Source organism: Leptonychotes weddellii, chromosome 16 (genome assembly GCF_054177405.1).
Source record: "Leptonychotes weddellii isolate Sample4059 chromosome 16, ASM5417740v2, whole genome shotgun sequence".
In the NCBI taxonomy this organism is placed as follows: Eukaryota; Metazoa; Chordata; class Mammalia; order Carnivora; family Phocidae; genus Leptonychotes; species Leptonychotes weddellii.
In genome coordinates, this window is record NC_138384.1 from 48,888,259 (window position 1) to 48,905,325 (window position 17,067).

Genomic DNA, 17,067 nt, shown 5'->3' on the forward strand with positions numbered 1-17,067 from the left:
CACCCATTTGCTGGGCCTGTGTTCTTCCTCCGCTGACCCGCCCCCGCTGGATCCCTCGCCCTCGGTGATGAGGGCTGAGCGTCTCTCCCCAAGGAGGTGGCCCGCTTGAGAGGCTGGCTCGTGAGCCCCGAACAGCCATGGGGACGGGGGGCTGAGACAGAGGGCAGAGCAGGAGTGAGCTCAGGAGAAGGGCGGTGGGACTTCTGTCCCTGCTGTCCAGGGGTGGGTGAGGGCAGGCTGACAGGCTCCCTCCTGCAGATGACCGGCAGGGACTGCAGGGGTGGATGGAGGGAGGGGAGAGCGGCAGCCTCCCCATCCAGAGAAGGGAGTGCCTGGGGGCGCTGGAAGCTGGCCGGGAGTGTTTCTTGGGCTGACCCTGGAGAACGCGGCGCCGTTGCCGGGCTCGGGGCGCCGCACACGGGGCCGAGGCAGCACGGCGCCCCATCGTGCTCTCCTGGAAGGCTGTGATGGTCCGCGCGTCCGTCCCTGTCACACACGAGAAGCACGGCCAAGCCCAGCAGCAGCGCGGTCACACACGCAGCTGCACAGCTTAGGGGTTTTCGGCATTAGCTCTCGGGCCCGCTCCTTTTCCGTCCTTCAGCGCGAGTACACCTGACCTCCAAAGACCTTGTGTCCCGCACTCGTTCGTCTGTCCAGAATATGCTAGCCACCACTTCTCAGTAGAGCCCCCCATTCGTCCTGATCGCCTTCGCTTGTGACCCATCCCGACCTGAACGCTGAAGGAGCGCAGCCGTCTAATCTGTGCCTGCCTCACTGGTTCTCGTGGCTCTCCGCCGAGCTGCCCCGGCGGCCGTTGTGGGTGCCTGTGGGGGTTCCACTGGGTGTGTCTGCAGGGGCTGAGGGCCGGAGGGGACAGGATGGCCCAGGGCTTGTCTGGGGGAGCGCCTGGGTCTGTGACGGGCGCGTGGCTTTGGAGACGGAGGTCCTGCGCTGTGCGTCCAGCGCAGGACCCCAGCGCGCACCCCGCCCGCGCTCCCCTGCTCCCCAGCGCCTCAGTGCGTGTGCTCGCGCGGCCCACTGCTCCAGTCTTTCGCGCGCGTTCCGTCTCCACCTGTCTCAGCCAGTCTCCGCCTCTGCCTCACCTTCCCTCGAGAACTCGGTCTGCCTCTCCGTGCAGAATCCTCTCCTCCTGCTTGGGCCCCATGCCGCGCCGCCCTGCGCGTTGGACCCCATGCCCCTTCTGCGCTTTCGGGGTGCACACACCCTGCGCTGGGCTGTGAACCCGCCGGCAGTCAGCGCATGACGCCCCGACGCGGGTGGGCCAGCCAGGGCCTGGCCGCCTGCTGCTTTTTGTAAATAAAGTTGCATTGGAACACGGACCCTTGTTTTCATATTGTCTGTGGCAGCTTCCATCTACAAAGGCAGCAGGAAGTAGATATGGCAGACACCACATGGCCCGTGAGCCGAATGTATTTACTACCCGACTAAGAAGAGTTAGCTCCCTGCAACTCCTTGTCTTGGTGTCTGCAGGCCTGTCATGACCCTGCCCCTGAGACAGCCACACACTCCCCAGGGGCGCTGTCTTTGCCATCCTTCGCTTCCTATTATTTCTCTGGTGTCATTCTGCTTTTAGGGCTAATTCTTTTTCATCACTCATGTATTTTAGTTTGCATATTTGTAATTTCAGAGGGCTCCATTTAACGATTGCTCCTTACAGTGCACATTTTATGGACGTTTTCAAGCACACAACTCAACAACAGTGTCATAATCTGCCTCCCAATCCCTTGAATGCCCGCGGGACTTGACGGTCAGTGTTCCTGGCTGGTCCTCCTCATCTGCAGCACCCTGGGAGCCCCCTCTGAGAACTGCACCGAGGCAGTCCCTTCTGCTGCTCGGGGACCTGCAAGCGTTTGCTCTCCAGGGGGCATGACCCACCGTGGCAGAAGTGCTCCTGTTACCTAGGAAGATTCTCACTGACCGTCTCCATGATTGGACAGATTGACCACATACAGAAGTTAAGCATGGTCCTTATTGGAAAGGGCTGGGTCCCATGCACATTCCCCCTGCCAGGGTGGCACACACAGTCCCCCCTGCAATGACACGCCCACCAGCCGCTAGAGAACCCCCCCTGGGCTGACAGCCACCAGCTCACTCCCTTTACCCCACGGCCTGCAGGCCATGGCACAGTGATGAGGGGCAGGGGCAGCTAGAGGGTGCCAGGCTGCAATCCCCCTTCAGTGGAAGCCACCCCCTGATTGCCCTGCCTGCCTTCTTCCTATATTCCAAATGCTGTGCACCTGAAAGGAATGTGTGCATTTCAGCCGTTGAGGGAAACTGAATACATACACACACATATTTACTGTTTCCGTAGGTTTTGCTTACATAGTACCTAGAAAATCAATCTGTTCGGTCACACCCACGTTTTTATTTAGTTTATAATCTCCATCACACACGAAGTTAATACTGCGGAAAATAAATACATTTGGAAATTGATCTGAAAATCCAGAACCCATTCACTGGAACAGAAATATGAAAAGTCCCAAAGAGAATGACTGTGGCGATACTTTATGTTTGAAAGGCACTGCTCCCTTGTGTAATTAGTGTTCGTGTTCGCCAGCTGTTCCATGCTTTTCTGCTGCCTGCTGCGCCGTCCATGTAACAAGCAGGAAAGGTCCCAGCTGCGGCTCTGAGCACACGAGGATTTTCTAGAAACTTTGTTCTGTATCAGAGCCCACTGGAGCTGGACTCATCACAGGACAGATTCTCAGGAAGCCTTGACCATCCGTGATGGGATCCAAAAGAGCAAAAAACGGACGCAGTGTCTCCACAGCAGGAATTTCAGTGAGGGTGAAAATATGGGATCCATCGCTAATGTGATAAAAGGAAACGGTGCCAAAATTCATGTACAGGAAAATCCCTAGTCAGTGTAACCGGGGGCTCCCCGAGAGAACAGTCACAGGCATGGTGCTGGCTTGGAAGAGCTCTCCTTTTCTCAAGCCCACCGTCCAGAAGCCAAGTTCTGCGGACAGTAGAATTGGCCCTTGTCGATTAGCAGAGTCTCTGCAAACACCCACATCCCATTCCTTGCTCGTCCCCACGTCCACCTCCCAGTAGTGGCGGCCAGAGGGGAACCAAGGGGAGCCTAGGGCACACAGGGCATAGTTGAATCTTTCGGCTCGGACTCTCCGGTTCTGTTTGGAATACCCACAGCGGACACTCCTCAGGTCCTCAGAAACGATGAGGTAGTGGTTGGCGGTGTCAACATCCAGGGTCACCTCCACTGTGGAGGGAAAACAAGCCAATCAGCAAACACACGTGCTCGATGGCACTCTGCACATCTGCTGCAAAGGCCCCAGTGTCTCGCCCACCTTCACGTCTTCACCCTGTGCTTCCTCCCTGATCAGAATTTCCCTGGCCCCTGATGTGGTCGAATGTAGAGAGAGAATGATTATAATCAGAACTAGTCCCTCTGACCCCTACTAGGTGTTTTCTTCACATTAAGTTCTCTAACTATTTGATTAAAGATGCTTCTTCCTTTGGCACAGATCATACATGAAGAGACCATGACTTGTTTGTTCTCAAAATTATTATGCAAACCACATATTCCATTGACGTAGTCACCAAATGAGTATGTGAATGATGGCAACTTAATCTTAGAACATTAAATATGGGAGTTTTTCACGTCTTCTTGCCAATTACCTTCTTCTTTTACTGCTGTTAACAGGCAAACGCATCCCAGACCTTTGATTCCTGGGGTTGCAAACACACAAAGAAGTAAGGCCGGGGGTCCTGAGAGGAGCTGGGTGACAGTCCAGGCAGAGGAAGGGGCTCCGTGGGCAGGGGATGTGCTGGGGTCTGGCAGCAACTTAGACGCAGGGCATGGCTCAGAGGGGTGGGGAGATTCCGTGCCATGGGGACTGTGCGTGCTGCCTACATCTGCGGCCCCTGATCAGGAGGCTTCCGAAGGGGACCATGCGGACGGAGCCAACACAGCCTGGAAACAAACCCTCTGGACCAAAGACCAGCTGTTTCACTTGGCGCCCTGACATACAGCTGTTTGGAAGATGCTCAGACTGTCTCACCATCACAGGGGACTTGACCAGACTTGTCATGTTTCTGGGACAGGGCTCGCCATCCCAAATTCGAGGTGCATGGAGCTACACTCAGAACACAAAGCCACCCCTGTCCTTCACAAAGACACTGGGGACCACAGTGCCCACCACAGCACACTGCTCACACCCCATTCACACCAAGGGCCACACCGCTCCTCAGGACCCATCATAGGAGAGCCGGGACAGAGCCAGAAGGAGCAAGGACTCGACCCCGCTCCAGGCAGCCTGGGAGGTCCCGCCTGGCATCCTGGCTTGAGCTGGTGAGAAGTGCTGGGGAACTGGGAGAACTCACCCTAACTCGGGAGTTGTGAGAGAGTCAGGCATGATTTCTCTTAGGTGCAGGTCCGGGCCGGAAGCTTATTTTCTTACAGATGGTTCTAATCTATACTTCTAGGTAAGAACAGCTGTGGCTTGCAAAGATAAACATTTCAGCTCATGCCCTTGTGTGTGGAGAGTTGTAGGCAAGTTACGTTTTCCAGGGCTCTTTAGGGGTCGGGGGCAGGCCGTACCTTGGACCTTGCGCATCTTCGGGGTTCATCTGCAGAACGGCTGTCAGCTGGGGCTCCAACGCCTTGATCCTCGAAACCAGCCTCCCAAGATGGGTACCGGGCCTGAGGTCCTTCTTCTGAGAGACCACGGAGCGGGAGGGGCACAAGAGACCCTCCCCTCGGGGCTCCTTCCGCAGGAATCCGTGCAGCGGAGGCAGCCGACGAAGCCACACTGCAGGTAACGGGCATCTCCAGGTGATTCAGACACACCGGACATCTGCTGCTTTCTTTAAAGTGTCCGGCCGTGGCCACTGTGAGGGGAAGAGGCGCAGAGGGGACTTCGCGAGAGCCGGACGGGGATCAGGCCTTGGGCCGCTTTCACCTGGGCGCGGGGTCCCGAAGGCACTGCGTGCAGACAGGACTCGCGGCTTCTGATACTCAAAATGCTGGTTGGCACAAGGACCCCACCCATCCGCCCGACTGTGTTCCCCGGGCTGTGCCTTTTCTCCCCGGGACTCCCTCCGTCACTGGAGGCCCGCACCTCCCGCCCCCTGCACCCGTTTTGCCCATCCCTCACCCCCCCTCTGGCAACCACCCGTTTGTTCTCCGTATTTGCAGGTCTTTGTAGACATTTGAGAAATACAAAGGAGACCTGTGAGGTTGGACTCACCTCAGCCCTGCTCTGGCCCCAGGTCTTCCCCAGCAGTTCTGAGCGAGATCCCCCAGGAGGGGATTTTATTAGGGATGCTTCCCCGCCCGCAGCCTCCCTAATCCAGTCAGAATCGGATTTCGTGCTGCCCTGCCCGTCAGTGGGACTTTTCTCGCACGTTAGAGAAGTACTTGTATCTCGAGGGTGTTATTTTTCACAATGTCGCCATAAAATCATTCTAGATTAGATGTGGAATATTCCCTCTGCTGGTGATAAGAATTGGAAGCAGGGTTACAATTTTTAAAAAAATGTGTCATCGTTATTAATCTTTGTACACAAATGAGGCCAGTTTCAAATAGTTTTGATCATGTCAGTGAAACCCCCCATTTTGAGCCAGAAAATGGGTTAAGCCTACTGAGAAGTCTCTCCTAAAATCCCACTTACTAGACCACAGTCTCTTCTTCAAAAGTGTTTCTCCGCAAACGTGAGGACCCTTCCTTACAAGTTCGGAAAGCAAAGCCCAAAACTGATCCCTGATGACAAGTCAGCCACTGGAGGTCCCAATTTATGTTAGTTACAGAATCAAAGATTAAAGATGTTTCACAGTATTAGTGTTTTCCTTCCATCACAACATAGATGAGAGGAGATAAGACACCAGGAGACATTTCTTTTCAAACATGGGCAAAACCTGTTCCTCGTGGCATCAGAGGACTCATTGGGGATCTCGGATTAAGGGGCAGGATGAAAAATTGGGGACGGCGGGGGGTGGCAGGGCTTTAGACGGTGCCTAAGTGATTATGTTCAATATCGTTCATTTCATCATTTCCACGGCAATCCCTTGTTGGCACTTGCTGGAGATCCTTACCCCATGTCATCCCAAGCAGAGGCGCGGGGCCGGCCGACATTTCCCACCGTGCTTTCCCACCTCCCCGAGTTCTAAACCCGAGCCTCGTCACGGTTGTCCCTCCTGGGCCCGAGCCTGAAGGGCGTCCCGTGTAGACAGGGGCAAGGCCTCTGTGTCTGCTCTTCATTTTCTCACAAGATACTTGACATAATGGTGTTTTTTTTTTTTTCTTAGACTTGTAGGGAAAAAAAGAAATCTCTGTAATTCTAGTTTGTGGTCGAGTGGTTGGTTTGGGAAATGGGGATTGGGCAGCACCAAGGGAACCCCAAAGTCCCAACAGTTCAAAAGTGATTCTGTCTCGTGTATCTGGTGTTGCTTCCTTCCTTTGTTCTAAAACATTTACTAAGTAGTTAACTATCGTGAAGCAGGGTCCGTGTTAACGTGAGCCATTAACTCAGTCCTAGTTCCAGAGTCGGGAAAGATTTCTGTGGGAAAGTTTTATCAAGTGGAGAAAGACAGAATAAACCAGGTTAAGTGAAAAGGGGCCATGTGGGCCACGGGGTCTGCCCATTTGTTTTTTTTTTTTTAAAGATTTTATTTATTTATTTGAGAGAGAGAATGAGATAGAGAGAGCATGAGGGGGGAGGGTCAGAGGGAGAAGCAGACTCCCTGCTGACAGCAGGGAGCCCGATGAGGGACTCGATCCCGGGACTCCAGGATCATGACCTGAGCCGAAGGCAGTCGCTTAACCAACTGAGCCACCCAGGCGCCCCTGCCCATTTGTGAAAGTACTTCTGTTCTCCCCACAGTGGATAGGAGCCTGCATGGGGCACAGACAACACTCCCCTCATCATTTCGGGTGACCCGAGGAGTGTGCCATGTGGGCGTATCAACCAGATTCCAAAAAAGCATGCTGAAGAGCTCAGTTTTGCACTCTGTACCCTGGGTTCACCTCGGGACGCCATTGGGAGGTGGACATGGGAACCAGCCGCGAGTGGGATCGTGGCATTTGTAAAGAATTTATTTCCCCCATGGAGAAGTCAGAATGTCTTCAGGATTTGGATTCTGGGCTATGAATGGGAGTGTCCACCACAGGGGCCCCACACGGCCCCTGGTGAGGCTTCTCCTTTAGAAATCATTCTCTTATTTCAACATTAGCAATGGCTCTCTTACCTTCCCCTTTACCAAAACTTCTGGTCCTGAGGTAATGCAGGTCCAAGCTGATTGAGGAATAATATATTTGCTAAGTAATCACGTTCTACTATGGTCCAAAGTAGGGTGAAATGGAATTCGGCTGTACATTATCCCCTTGTATGAGATCGAGTCCTCCCCCTGGTATTACAGCTAATGAATGACTAGAAAAAAAATCCCTTATTGTCATCTGACTTTGCTGCACATTTAAAGTAAAAAATGTAAGTGTGTAAAAAATCATTTAAAATATTTTTGAGGGGTGCCTGGGTGGTTCAGTCAGTTAATCGTCTGCCTTCAGTTCAGGTCATGATCTCCAGGTACTGGGATTGAGTCCCACATCGGACTCCCTGCTCAGTGGGGAGCCTGCTTCTCCCTCTGTCCCTCCCCCCGCTTGTGCTCTCTGTCTCTCACAAATAAATAAAATCTTTAAAATATTTTTGGGATTCATGAAGATGAAAGAGTCATAACGACAGCTCAGAAATACAAATATAAAATACATATATTTTCCCAGTGTAAGTTGAGGTTTGGTTTTTGTTAGATATTTTCCTACTTATTTTGTCCTTGATTCTCCATATATGAAAAGCCCGGGCAAGATTTGCTTTGTGAGTCACAGCTCTTGCACTTCTAACCACCTCTGATAAATGAAGTAATTATAAAACCTGACTCGGGTCAGCTCACACCCGTCCCCCAGGTGGCCCCCTTGTGCTTTCCTGTTCTGACGGAGGCTTCCCGCCTCCATCCTACTTTCTGAAACACCCTCCAGAGGTCCAGGACTCATCTGATACCAGGACTGCTCCGTTTAGCAGACGTTTATGTCTCCTGGTGCCTCGGGACATCTTGACTATCCGCTCTTCACAAGACTATTTAAAATCACCGCAGTTTAAATTCACAGGTACATAATGACCCACCCTTCCTTCTGCCTGGAAATATTTAAGCATGTTCGATATGGCGAAACTCCAATGAAGGCATGGCTGCCTGATTGTTCCTTCCTAGCAGAACCTTTCCTCTGGTTCCATGACAGTCATTCCTCCACCTTGTGCTGCCTGCACAGTTGTGAACCTTCCTAGAATCGGGCTCTGCAGAGCTGTGTTGTTCTTCATGTTCCTTATTGAGACGGCCGCTCTGGAAAGCCAACACCCTCGCCTTTGTTGCTGACATTAAATCACAGAGTATCCGGCACATCACCGCAGTGTAATGAAGGACAACCTAAGAAGTTAATGGCTGGCACCGTGATCTAATCATATATACTTGATTTACCCACTTAATCTTTCAATGATTAAGTTTAAATTTCAAAGTCAATCTGGTCTCTTTTTCGTGTTTCTTCCCCCCACCCCTGGATTTTTATCATCCAAACAAAAATCTCTCATCCCGTGGAGGTCATCCAAAACAAAAATTACATCATAATGAACAGATATCTCTCCAAAGAAGACATACAAATGGCCAACAGACTCATGAAAAAGGGCTCAACATCACTGGGCATCAGGGAAATACAAATCAAACCCACAATGAGATACCACCTCACACCGGTCAGAATGGCTAAAATTAACAAGTCAGGAAACGACAGATGTTGCGAGGATGTGGAGAAAGGGGAACCCTCCTACACTGTTGGTGGGAATGCAAGCTGGTGCAGTCGCTCTGGAAAACGGTATGGATGTTCCTCAAGACGTTAAAAATACAGCTACCCTATGACCCAGCAATTGCACTCCTGGGTATTTACCCCAAAGACACAGATGTAGTGAAAAGAAGGGCCATATGCACCCCAAAGGTCATAGCAGCAATGTCTGCAATAGCCAAACTGTGTAAGGAGCCAAGATGCCCTTCAACAGACGAATGGATAAAGATGTGGTTCATGTATACAATGGAATATTATTCAGCCATCAAAAAACCCGAAATCTTGCCATTTGCAATGATGTGGATAGAACTAGAGTCTTATGCTAAAGAAAATAAGTCTATCAGAGAAAGATAATTATCATATGATTTCACTTAAATTATGTAGAATTTAAGAAACAAGACAGAGGATCATAGCGGAAGGGAGGGAAAAATAAAGCAAGATGAAATCAGAGAGGGAGACAAAACATAAGAGGTTTAATCATAGGAAACAAACAGGGTTGCTGGTGGGGCGGGGGTGGGGGATGGGGTAACCGGGTGATGGGCATTAAGGAGGGCACGTGATGTGATGAGCACTGGGTGTTGTACGCAACTGATGAAATTCTACCTACTAAATTCTACCTCTGAAACTAATAATGCACTATATGTTAATTAATTGAATTTAAATAAAAAACATTCTGGAAAAAAATTACATCATAATGGACTATAGAAAATGACTTTCTATTTCTTCCCAGCTTTATTGAGATATAAAGGACATGTAAGGTTGTATAAGTGTAAAGTACCGCGTGTTGATTTTGAAAAGGAAATATTAAGAGTACATGCAAATTGGGGCGCCTGGGTGGCTCAGTCGTTAAGCGTCTGCCTTCGGCTCAAGTCATGATCCCAGGGTCCTGGGATCGAGCCCCACATTGGGCTCCCTGCTCCGCGGGAAGCCTGCTTCTCCCTCTCCCACTCCCCCTGCTTGTGATCCTGCTCTCACTATCTCTCTTTCTGGGAAATAGATAAATAAAAAAATCTTTAAAAAAAAAAGAGTACATGCAAATTATTTGTGATACATGTCTTGGGTGTAGAGGTTACATTTCACGTGAAGAAAAAGAAGGAGAGCTTTGAAAAATAGATTCAGGGTTGACACAAATGGAACATAGTATAGGAGGATCCTGTATCCTGGAGGATACAGGATAAAGCAACAGGTTCCTGAATGACAGGCTGAACCCCAGGAGAACCGAGACCCTATTATTTTACTCTGGGTTGAATCTCAGTGTTCTGTAAGGTGCTTATTGCCATTGAGCTTTATTCTTTATTTTAATGCCTCATTTTTCTTCTCATATAAATAATAATTGTTTCTTTGCAAAAGTTTCCAAACCCGAGATAAGCAAATAAAAGAAAATATGAAATGTATAAATAAAATATCAAACAGAAAAAAAAATGGTCACAGTGGAATATCATTTCAGTCTATTACAAATACATGGGTTTTAGAATTTTGGAAAGTCAAAAATAGCATGAAAATATACGTGCTATGTTAGGATCCATAAACAACAACAAATTTTTTTTTTAAAGATTTTATTTATTTATCTGAGAGAATGGGAGACAGCATGAGAGGGGGAGGATCAGAGGGAGAAGCAGACTCCCCGCTGAGCAGGGAGCCTGATGTGGGACTCGATCCCAGGACTCCAGGATCATGACCTGAGCCGAAGGCAGTTGCTTAACCAACTGAGCCACCCAGGCGCCCACAACAACAAATTTTAAAAAAATATTTATTTATTTGAGAGAGGGTGAGCATGAGTGAGAGAGAGAGCAGGAGTGGAGTGGCAGAGAGAGAAGCAGGCTACCCGTTGAGCAGGGAGCCAGACGTGGGGCTCGATCCCAGAACCCCAGGATCACGACCTAGGCTGAAGGCAGACGCTTAACCAACTGAGCCACCCAGGTGCCCCGCAACAACAAATTTCTGTAATTAAGAGTAGTATATTTGATTTTCCTCTTTATTTTTATTTTTTTATTATGTTCATTTAGCCAGCATACAGTACATCATAAGCTTTTTTTTTTTTTTTAAAGATTTTATTTATTCGACAGATAGAGAGCACAAGTAGGCAGAGTGGCAGGCAGAGGGAGAGGGAGAAGCAGGCTCTTTGCTGAGCAGGGAGCTGGACGTGGGGCTTGATCCCAGGATCCCAGGATCATGACCTGAGCCGAAGGCAGACGCTTAACCACCTGAGCCACCCAGGCGCCCACATCATAAGTTTTTGATGTAGCGTTCAATGATTCATTAGTTGCGTGTAACGCCAAGTGCTCATCCCAACACCCGGTCACCCCATCCCCCCACCCGCCTCCCTTCTGTAACCCTTAGTTTGTTTCCCAGAGTCCAGAGTCTCTCATGGTTTGTCTCCCTCTCTGATTTCTTCCCATTCAGTTTTCCCTCCCTTCTCCTATGGTCCTCCGTGCTATTCCTTATGTTCCACATATAAGTGAAACCATATGATGATTGTCTTTCTGTTCTTGACTTATTTCACTTAGCATAATCCTCTCCATCATCTTCATCATCACCATCATCACCATCTTTATCACCATCATCACCTTCATTACCTTCATCATCATCACCATCTCCATTTTTATGGGGGTGGGGGAAATACAGTGAAGTTAAGACACTTGCCCATGGCCACAAAGATAGCTTGGAATAGAGCCTAGGTGACTGAGTGTGGCAGGTCGAGCGCTTAACCACTTTTAACCTTCTATGTCAGATCCTGTGGCAGCTACCAGGGAATGCCACACACAAAGAAAGAAAGAAAGAAAGAAAAGAAAGAAAGAAAGAAAGAAGAGAAGAGAAGAGAAAGGAAAGCAAATCAAGACAACTCAGTGCTCTAATGTGAGCTGTGGCCCAGCTAAGAATGGTTTAGAAAGTCAGCATGAGGTCAGAATTTTGGTGGAGGGTGTCTGGGTTAACCAATAATCAATATCGTGGAGGGAAAAGATCCACTGAGTCTCTTAGCTCAGTGTCAGCCGACAAAACTAAGGTGTACCTGCACACTGATCCAACACAGACCTCTTTAAGCCCCACTGGGATCAATGCTGCCTGAGAGGCACCACAGTGGAAAGGTTGAAATTTGGGCTGACAAAGTAGGAATGGTCTCACCTGTAGCCTCCACCCTGATGTCCTCAGGTATCTTTGAGAAGGGGAGTAATAATACTACTTATTTCAGAGGGCTGAAGAAAGTCAGATGTTGCATGAAATGCCCTTAGCTATAGGGCCCTTACATGAATAGCATCCAATTAACGTCAGAGACAGTGGGGACAATTATGACAGCTAATAGCACTGATGGTGATTAGAATAAAGATGAGGCAGGATTTGCACAAGATTTAGTGATGAGGACAAAGGGGCGTCAGTAGACACCTGTGCTGGAATATTAGCCTTAAAAAAGTCCATCCTGCCGTGTGCAACAATATGGCTGCATCTGGAGGACATTATGCATAAACCCGCCACAGAAGGACAAATACTGCATGAGTCCCCTTGAATGGAGTATCTCAAAAAGTCAAGCTCGCAGAAGCAGAATAGAATGGTGGTGGCCAAGAGCTGGGGGCAGGGGGAAATATGGCGTGCTCTTTCAACGGGTATAAACTTGGTTATGCAAGACGAATGAGTTCTAGATATGTGCCATACAATATTGTGTCTACAGTTAACAATAACCGTAGTGCACACTGAAGACTTTGTTAAGCCTACAGATGTGTTCTTATCACAATAAAAAAAGACATTTGTAAAGGGGCGCCTGGGTGGCTCAGTCGTTAAGTGTCTGCCTTCAGCTCAGGTCGTGATCCTGGAGTCCCGGGATCGAGTTCCGCATCGGGCTCCCTGCTCCGCGGGAAGCCTGCTTCTCCCTCTCCCACTCCCCCTGCTTGTGTTCTCTCTCTCGCTGTGTCTCTCTCTGTCAAATAAATAAAATCTTAAAAAAAAAAAAAAAGACATTTGTAAAATCTAACTCCTGCCTTTTGCATCCAGAGCGAGTTATTTGAAAATACTCATCAATTTCCTCCTATATAAAGGCTCCATTCTAGGTGCTCTATGGAAGTTTGAGAAATTGCCCAAGACAGCTTCCCTTGGGAAGTTTATGGTATCTTCGATGGCAGAAGTCAGATATCCAGATCATGAGCAGAGTGGTTCCCGTTACCAGTTTCCACATTATCCCTCAGTGGTAGAGGGAGAAGACTGCCCACAGAAGCCCAAGTGGTTCTATCATACAGGAAGATGCAGCTGGTAGCATCATGGGAATACCCATCAGTTGGTAGCTCTCAGCAATCCCTGAAGGAAGATCATTCACACCTGAGGTGCAGAGAACATGCCTAAGTGGTTTCACATCACCTCCGGAGTTTAGCAATCAAGAGTCATGCCAGCCAATGGGAAGGGAGAGAGTCTATGGCCAATCAAAGGTCAAGCACAGCCTTTTAGTGTTAGTTTCCACAGCTGTTGTTTGATGGGGACCAGCCGGGAGGACCAGGGGCCAGACTGGGTGAGGAAGTCTTCTCAGTGACTTTCTTTCTTCTTCATTTTTCTCCTTCAACACTTACTGTAGGTTTGGCATGCATAAAGAACAAGGTAGAGGGGTACCAGAAATGATCAAATCTTGCCCCTTTGATTCCACAAGGATGTACTAACATGAAAAGCATTTAAACTTGCAGATTGTGTATCCCAACTCTAAATTAGGTGAGAGAACAGAGTCTTCCTCCTGAAACAGGCTCCCTGTTTTCCTCAGTGTAATCGGAGACATGGAGAATTAGAGGACCTCATGTATCAGAGAATAAAGGAGAAAGGGTGAACACACCAGAAGCCCAAGAGCTGTTTCTCAGACTCGGCTGGTCTATCGGTTCTGATTGTGAGATGCACATAACCAGGGGAGACAAATGAAAAACAGAATTTTGGCAATGGGGAAATTATGAAAGAGGAAAGGCAAGCAGCAGGCAAATCGGAGACTTAAGTCTGAGACCTGTTGCTATGGTAATTCGGTTGATTGGCTTTGAACTCATCTTTCACTACCCAGAAGTTCTAGGATGCCCTGACCTTACGTTAAATGACATGTAAGTAACTTTGTTGGTGACATTTGCTTTGTATGGACATCATATCAGAGTGGGAGTATTTGAAAGGGCTTCAGGGAACACTGTATCTTCAAGGGGAAGGTTTCAGCTAGAAAAGGAAGGAGAAAGGAATGTTTAGAGAAAAGATTTAGGACACATGAGGGTTTCCTTTTAAAACTGTGGTAAAATATCCACAAAACAAAATGGACTATTTTAACCATTTCTTAAGGGCACAGTTTCACGGTATTAAGTTCATTCACATTGCTATGCAACCATCACCACGATCCATCTCCAGAACTTTCTCATCCCTGCAACTGAGACCACACCCACTTAGTTTATATGCCCCCACCCCAGGACCTCTCTATTCCACCTGCTGTCCCTATGAATTTGAGACTCTAGGGGTCTAATGTAAGTTGAACCACAAGATATTTGTCCTTTTGTGTCTGTCTCATTTCACTGAGCATGATGTTTCCAAAGCTCATCCATGCTCTAGCATGTGTCAAAATTCCTTTTTATGGCTGAATAATATTCATGGCATGTATATAGCACATTTCGTTTATCCATTTATTTGTTATAGAACATTTGGGTTTTTTTCATGGATGAAAATTTGGGTTGTTTCCACCTCTGGGCTGTTGAGAATAATACTGCTCTAGCCATTGACGTATGACTTAAAATTAAAAATTTTTAATATACAAATAAAACATCTTATTTGTCCTTTGCACTACAGTAAGAAAGCATACCCCTCCAAATAAGAGGAAAACCCAAATATGCTTTAATGTTCTCTCCCCACTCTTTACTTTCATCTTCTAGAATAAGATTATCTGTGAGTTTAATATCCATTCATTTTTTCCATTATTGAAATTGGATTAGACTCTACTAAGTATGGGCAGGATTGTGCAGCAAAGAAACTCTCATAGGATGCTAGTGGTAATGTAAATTATTATATTTACAAAGGGAAATTGTTGGGCATTATGTTGTAAACATGATGGTCCGTATATGCTGTGACCCAAAATTACAAACCGAGAGAAATGTGTGCTTATTTGCACCAAGGTGCACGTGAAAGTTTGTTCGTAGAAGCATCATTTATGTTACTAAAAAACCCCAGAAAAACATATAAATGCCAGCCAACTGCAGCATTAATAAACAGTGGAATGCTGACGGGGGACTACTATACAAACAATCCAAATGAACCACTTATGTCTACGTGGGTGAATCTCACAAATATAATGGCAAGCAAAGGAGACCAGATAGAAAAGAATTTATTGTTTCATTCACCAAAAATAATCATATGACACCAAGCTACCTTGTTTGGAATACATATTTGTTTTAAAATTATAAAACACAACTCCTAAAAATAAATATGAAAATAGTGGTGATCTCTTGGAAGAGATTATAAAGCAAGGGCCACATAAGGTGTGATTTCTTGATCTGGTTGTGGTTACACTGGATTTCCTGGAAATTAAAAAACTAGGCGTGTGCTTTATGTGCTTTTTTATTTATGATGTTTCATGCCTACAAACTTAAACAGAAGTTACTCTTATCATTTTTGCTTTTTTGTTCTCCACTATTTGTATTCCATATGAACTTAAAAAAAACCCCAACTTTTATTGTATGGGATTATAAGTCATAATTGGAAAATTCTTCCTATATCCAGGTTGCAAGAGAATTCACATTTTTTTAAATACTTGTAGGTTTTCACTTTTTACATTTAGATTACTGATCCATGTGTAGTTTATTCCTGAATAGGGGGTGAGGTTTGAAATTTCACGTAACTCTTTCTAGCTGGCTAACAAATTGTGTCTGAACTATTTGTCAAAAAGTCTGCCTTTGCACTTGTGGTTTGAAATGCATGCTTTATCAGTTACTAAATGTCCACATGTGATTGGTTTATTTCTGTAGTTTATTCTTTATTCCACTGATCTGTTTTTCTCGTCATTTGTGAGTACCACTATGATTTAATTGCAGGTGCATTAAGAGTATGTTTTAATATCTACCCCCTGTTTTTTCTTTCAGTGTCGTCTGCATTATTTTGAGTGTTTTAAAATTTTCTTCATATGGATTTGTACATATCTTGTTAAACTTATTCCTAAGTATTTTATTTTCTCCGTTGTTATTATAAATGGGATTTTCTCTACCCTAAATTCTCCGACTGGGCATTGTCTATATGATAGCTAATAATTTCTGTGTGTCAATTGTACATCCTGATACCTTAGTGAATTAAAATTTTTTTATTTGAGATGTAATTGATGTTTGACATTGTATTAGTTTTAGGTGTACAACATAACGACTTGATATATTTGTATCTATTTGTATATATTGTGAAATGATCACCACATTAAGTCTAGTTAGCACCCATCACCACACATAGTTATAACATTTTTTTCTTGCCTTGAGAACTTTTTTTCTCTTTCAAAGTAAGCTCTATACCCGATGTGAGAGGCTGGAACCCACGACCCTGAGATCAAGAGTCACATGCTCTACCAACTGAGCCAGCTAGGCGCCCCACGATGAGATCTTTTAAAGATCTACTTTTTTAGCACTTTAGTGAATTTTTTTATAATATGAATTTTATCATTGAATCTCTGGGGTTTTCCAGGTCTACTCTTATGTCATCTGCAAAGAGAGATGATTTTATTTCTTTTCAAAACTTGGTGTTTCCAATCGGTGTCTCTTACCTGTTTGCTTCTACAGACCAGTAGTACCCAGTGTCGAGGGGTAGTAGCCATAGTGGGCATCCTGGCCACCCTCACCTTTGTTCCTGGTTGTAGCAGAAGTGCCCCTGGTATCTTCCCAACTTCTTGATTAATGTTTTATTTTTATTTTTTTATATGTTCAATTAGTCAACGTATAGTACATCATTAGTTTTTGATGTAGTGTTCAACGATTCATCAGTTGCGTATAACACCCAGTGCTCATCACAACACGTGCCCTCCTTAATAACGTTTTATTTTGTTTGAGTATATCCTCTGCTTGTTCAGAGGAGAATTTTGGATGGTAAAACCACGAATTTCTTCATGCCTGAAATGGTTGACTTTTATGCATGAAGGGAAGATGTCACTTGGTAGAGAAGCCTTGATCAATAACTGTCTAAATCCTTGGCAGAGTTCTTCTGTTTACTCTTCACTTATAGTCAGTGTTGTCATTAAAGGTCCTCAC

The 17,067-nt window shown here is 46.6% G+C and overlaps 2 protein-coding genes across 2 annotated transcripts in view; one reads left to right on the forward strand and one right to left on the reverse strand.

The window, feature by feature from the left end:
* The window catches only part of EPN1 (epsin 1), an 11,248-nt gene extending 10,632 nt beyond the window's left edge, over positions 1–616 (forward strand). The window contains exon 10 of the mRNA XM_081807935.1: positions 602–616. Within this exon, the coding sequence (XP_081664061.1) occupies positions 602–616 (15 nt within the window). The remainder of the gene's footprint in view (positions 1–601) is intronic.
* Positions 617–771: 155 nt separating this feature from the next.
* Positions 772–6,115, reverse strand: RFPL4A (ret finger protein like 4A). Its single transcript, XM_006736410.3, is given in 7 exon segments — positions 772–857; positions 2,741–3,241; positions 4,583–4,604; positions 4,606–4,760; positions 4,763–4,801; positions 4,804–4,872; positions 6,076–6,115. Coding segments are annotated over 7 exon segments (912 nt in total).
* Positions 6,116–17,067: the final 10,952 nt, after the last annotated feature.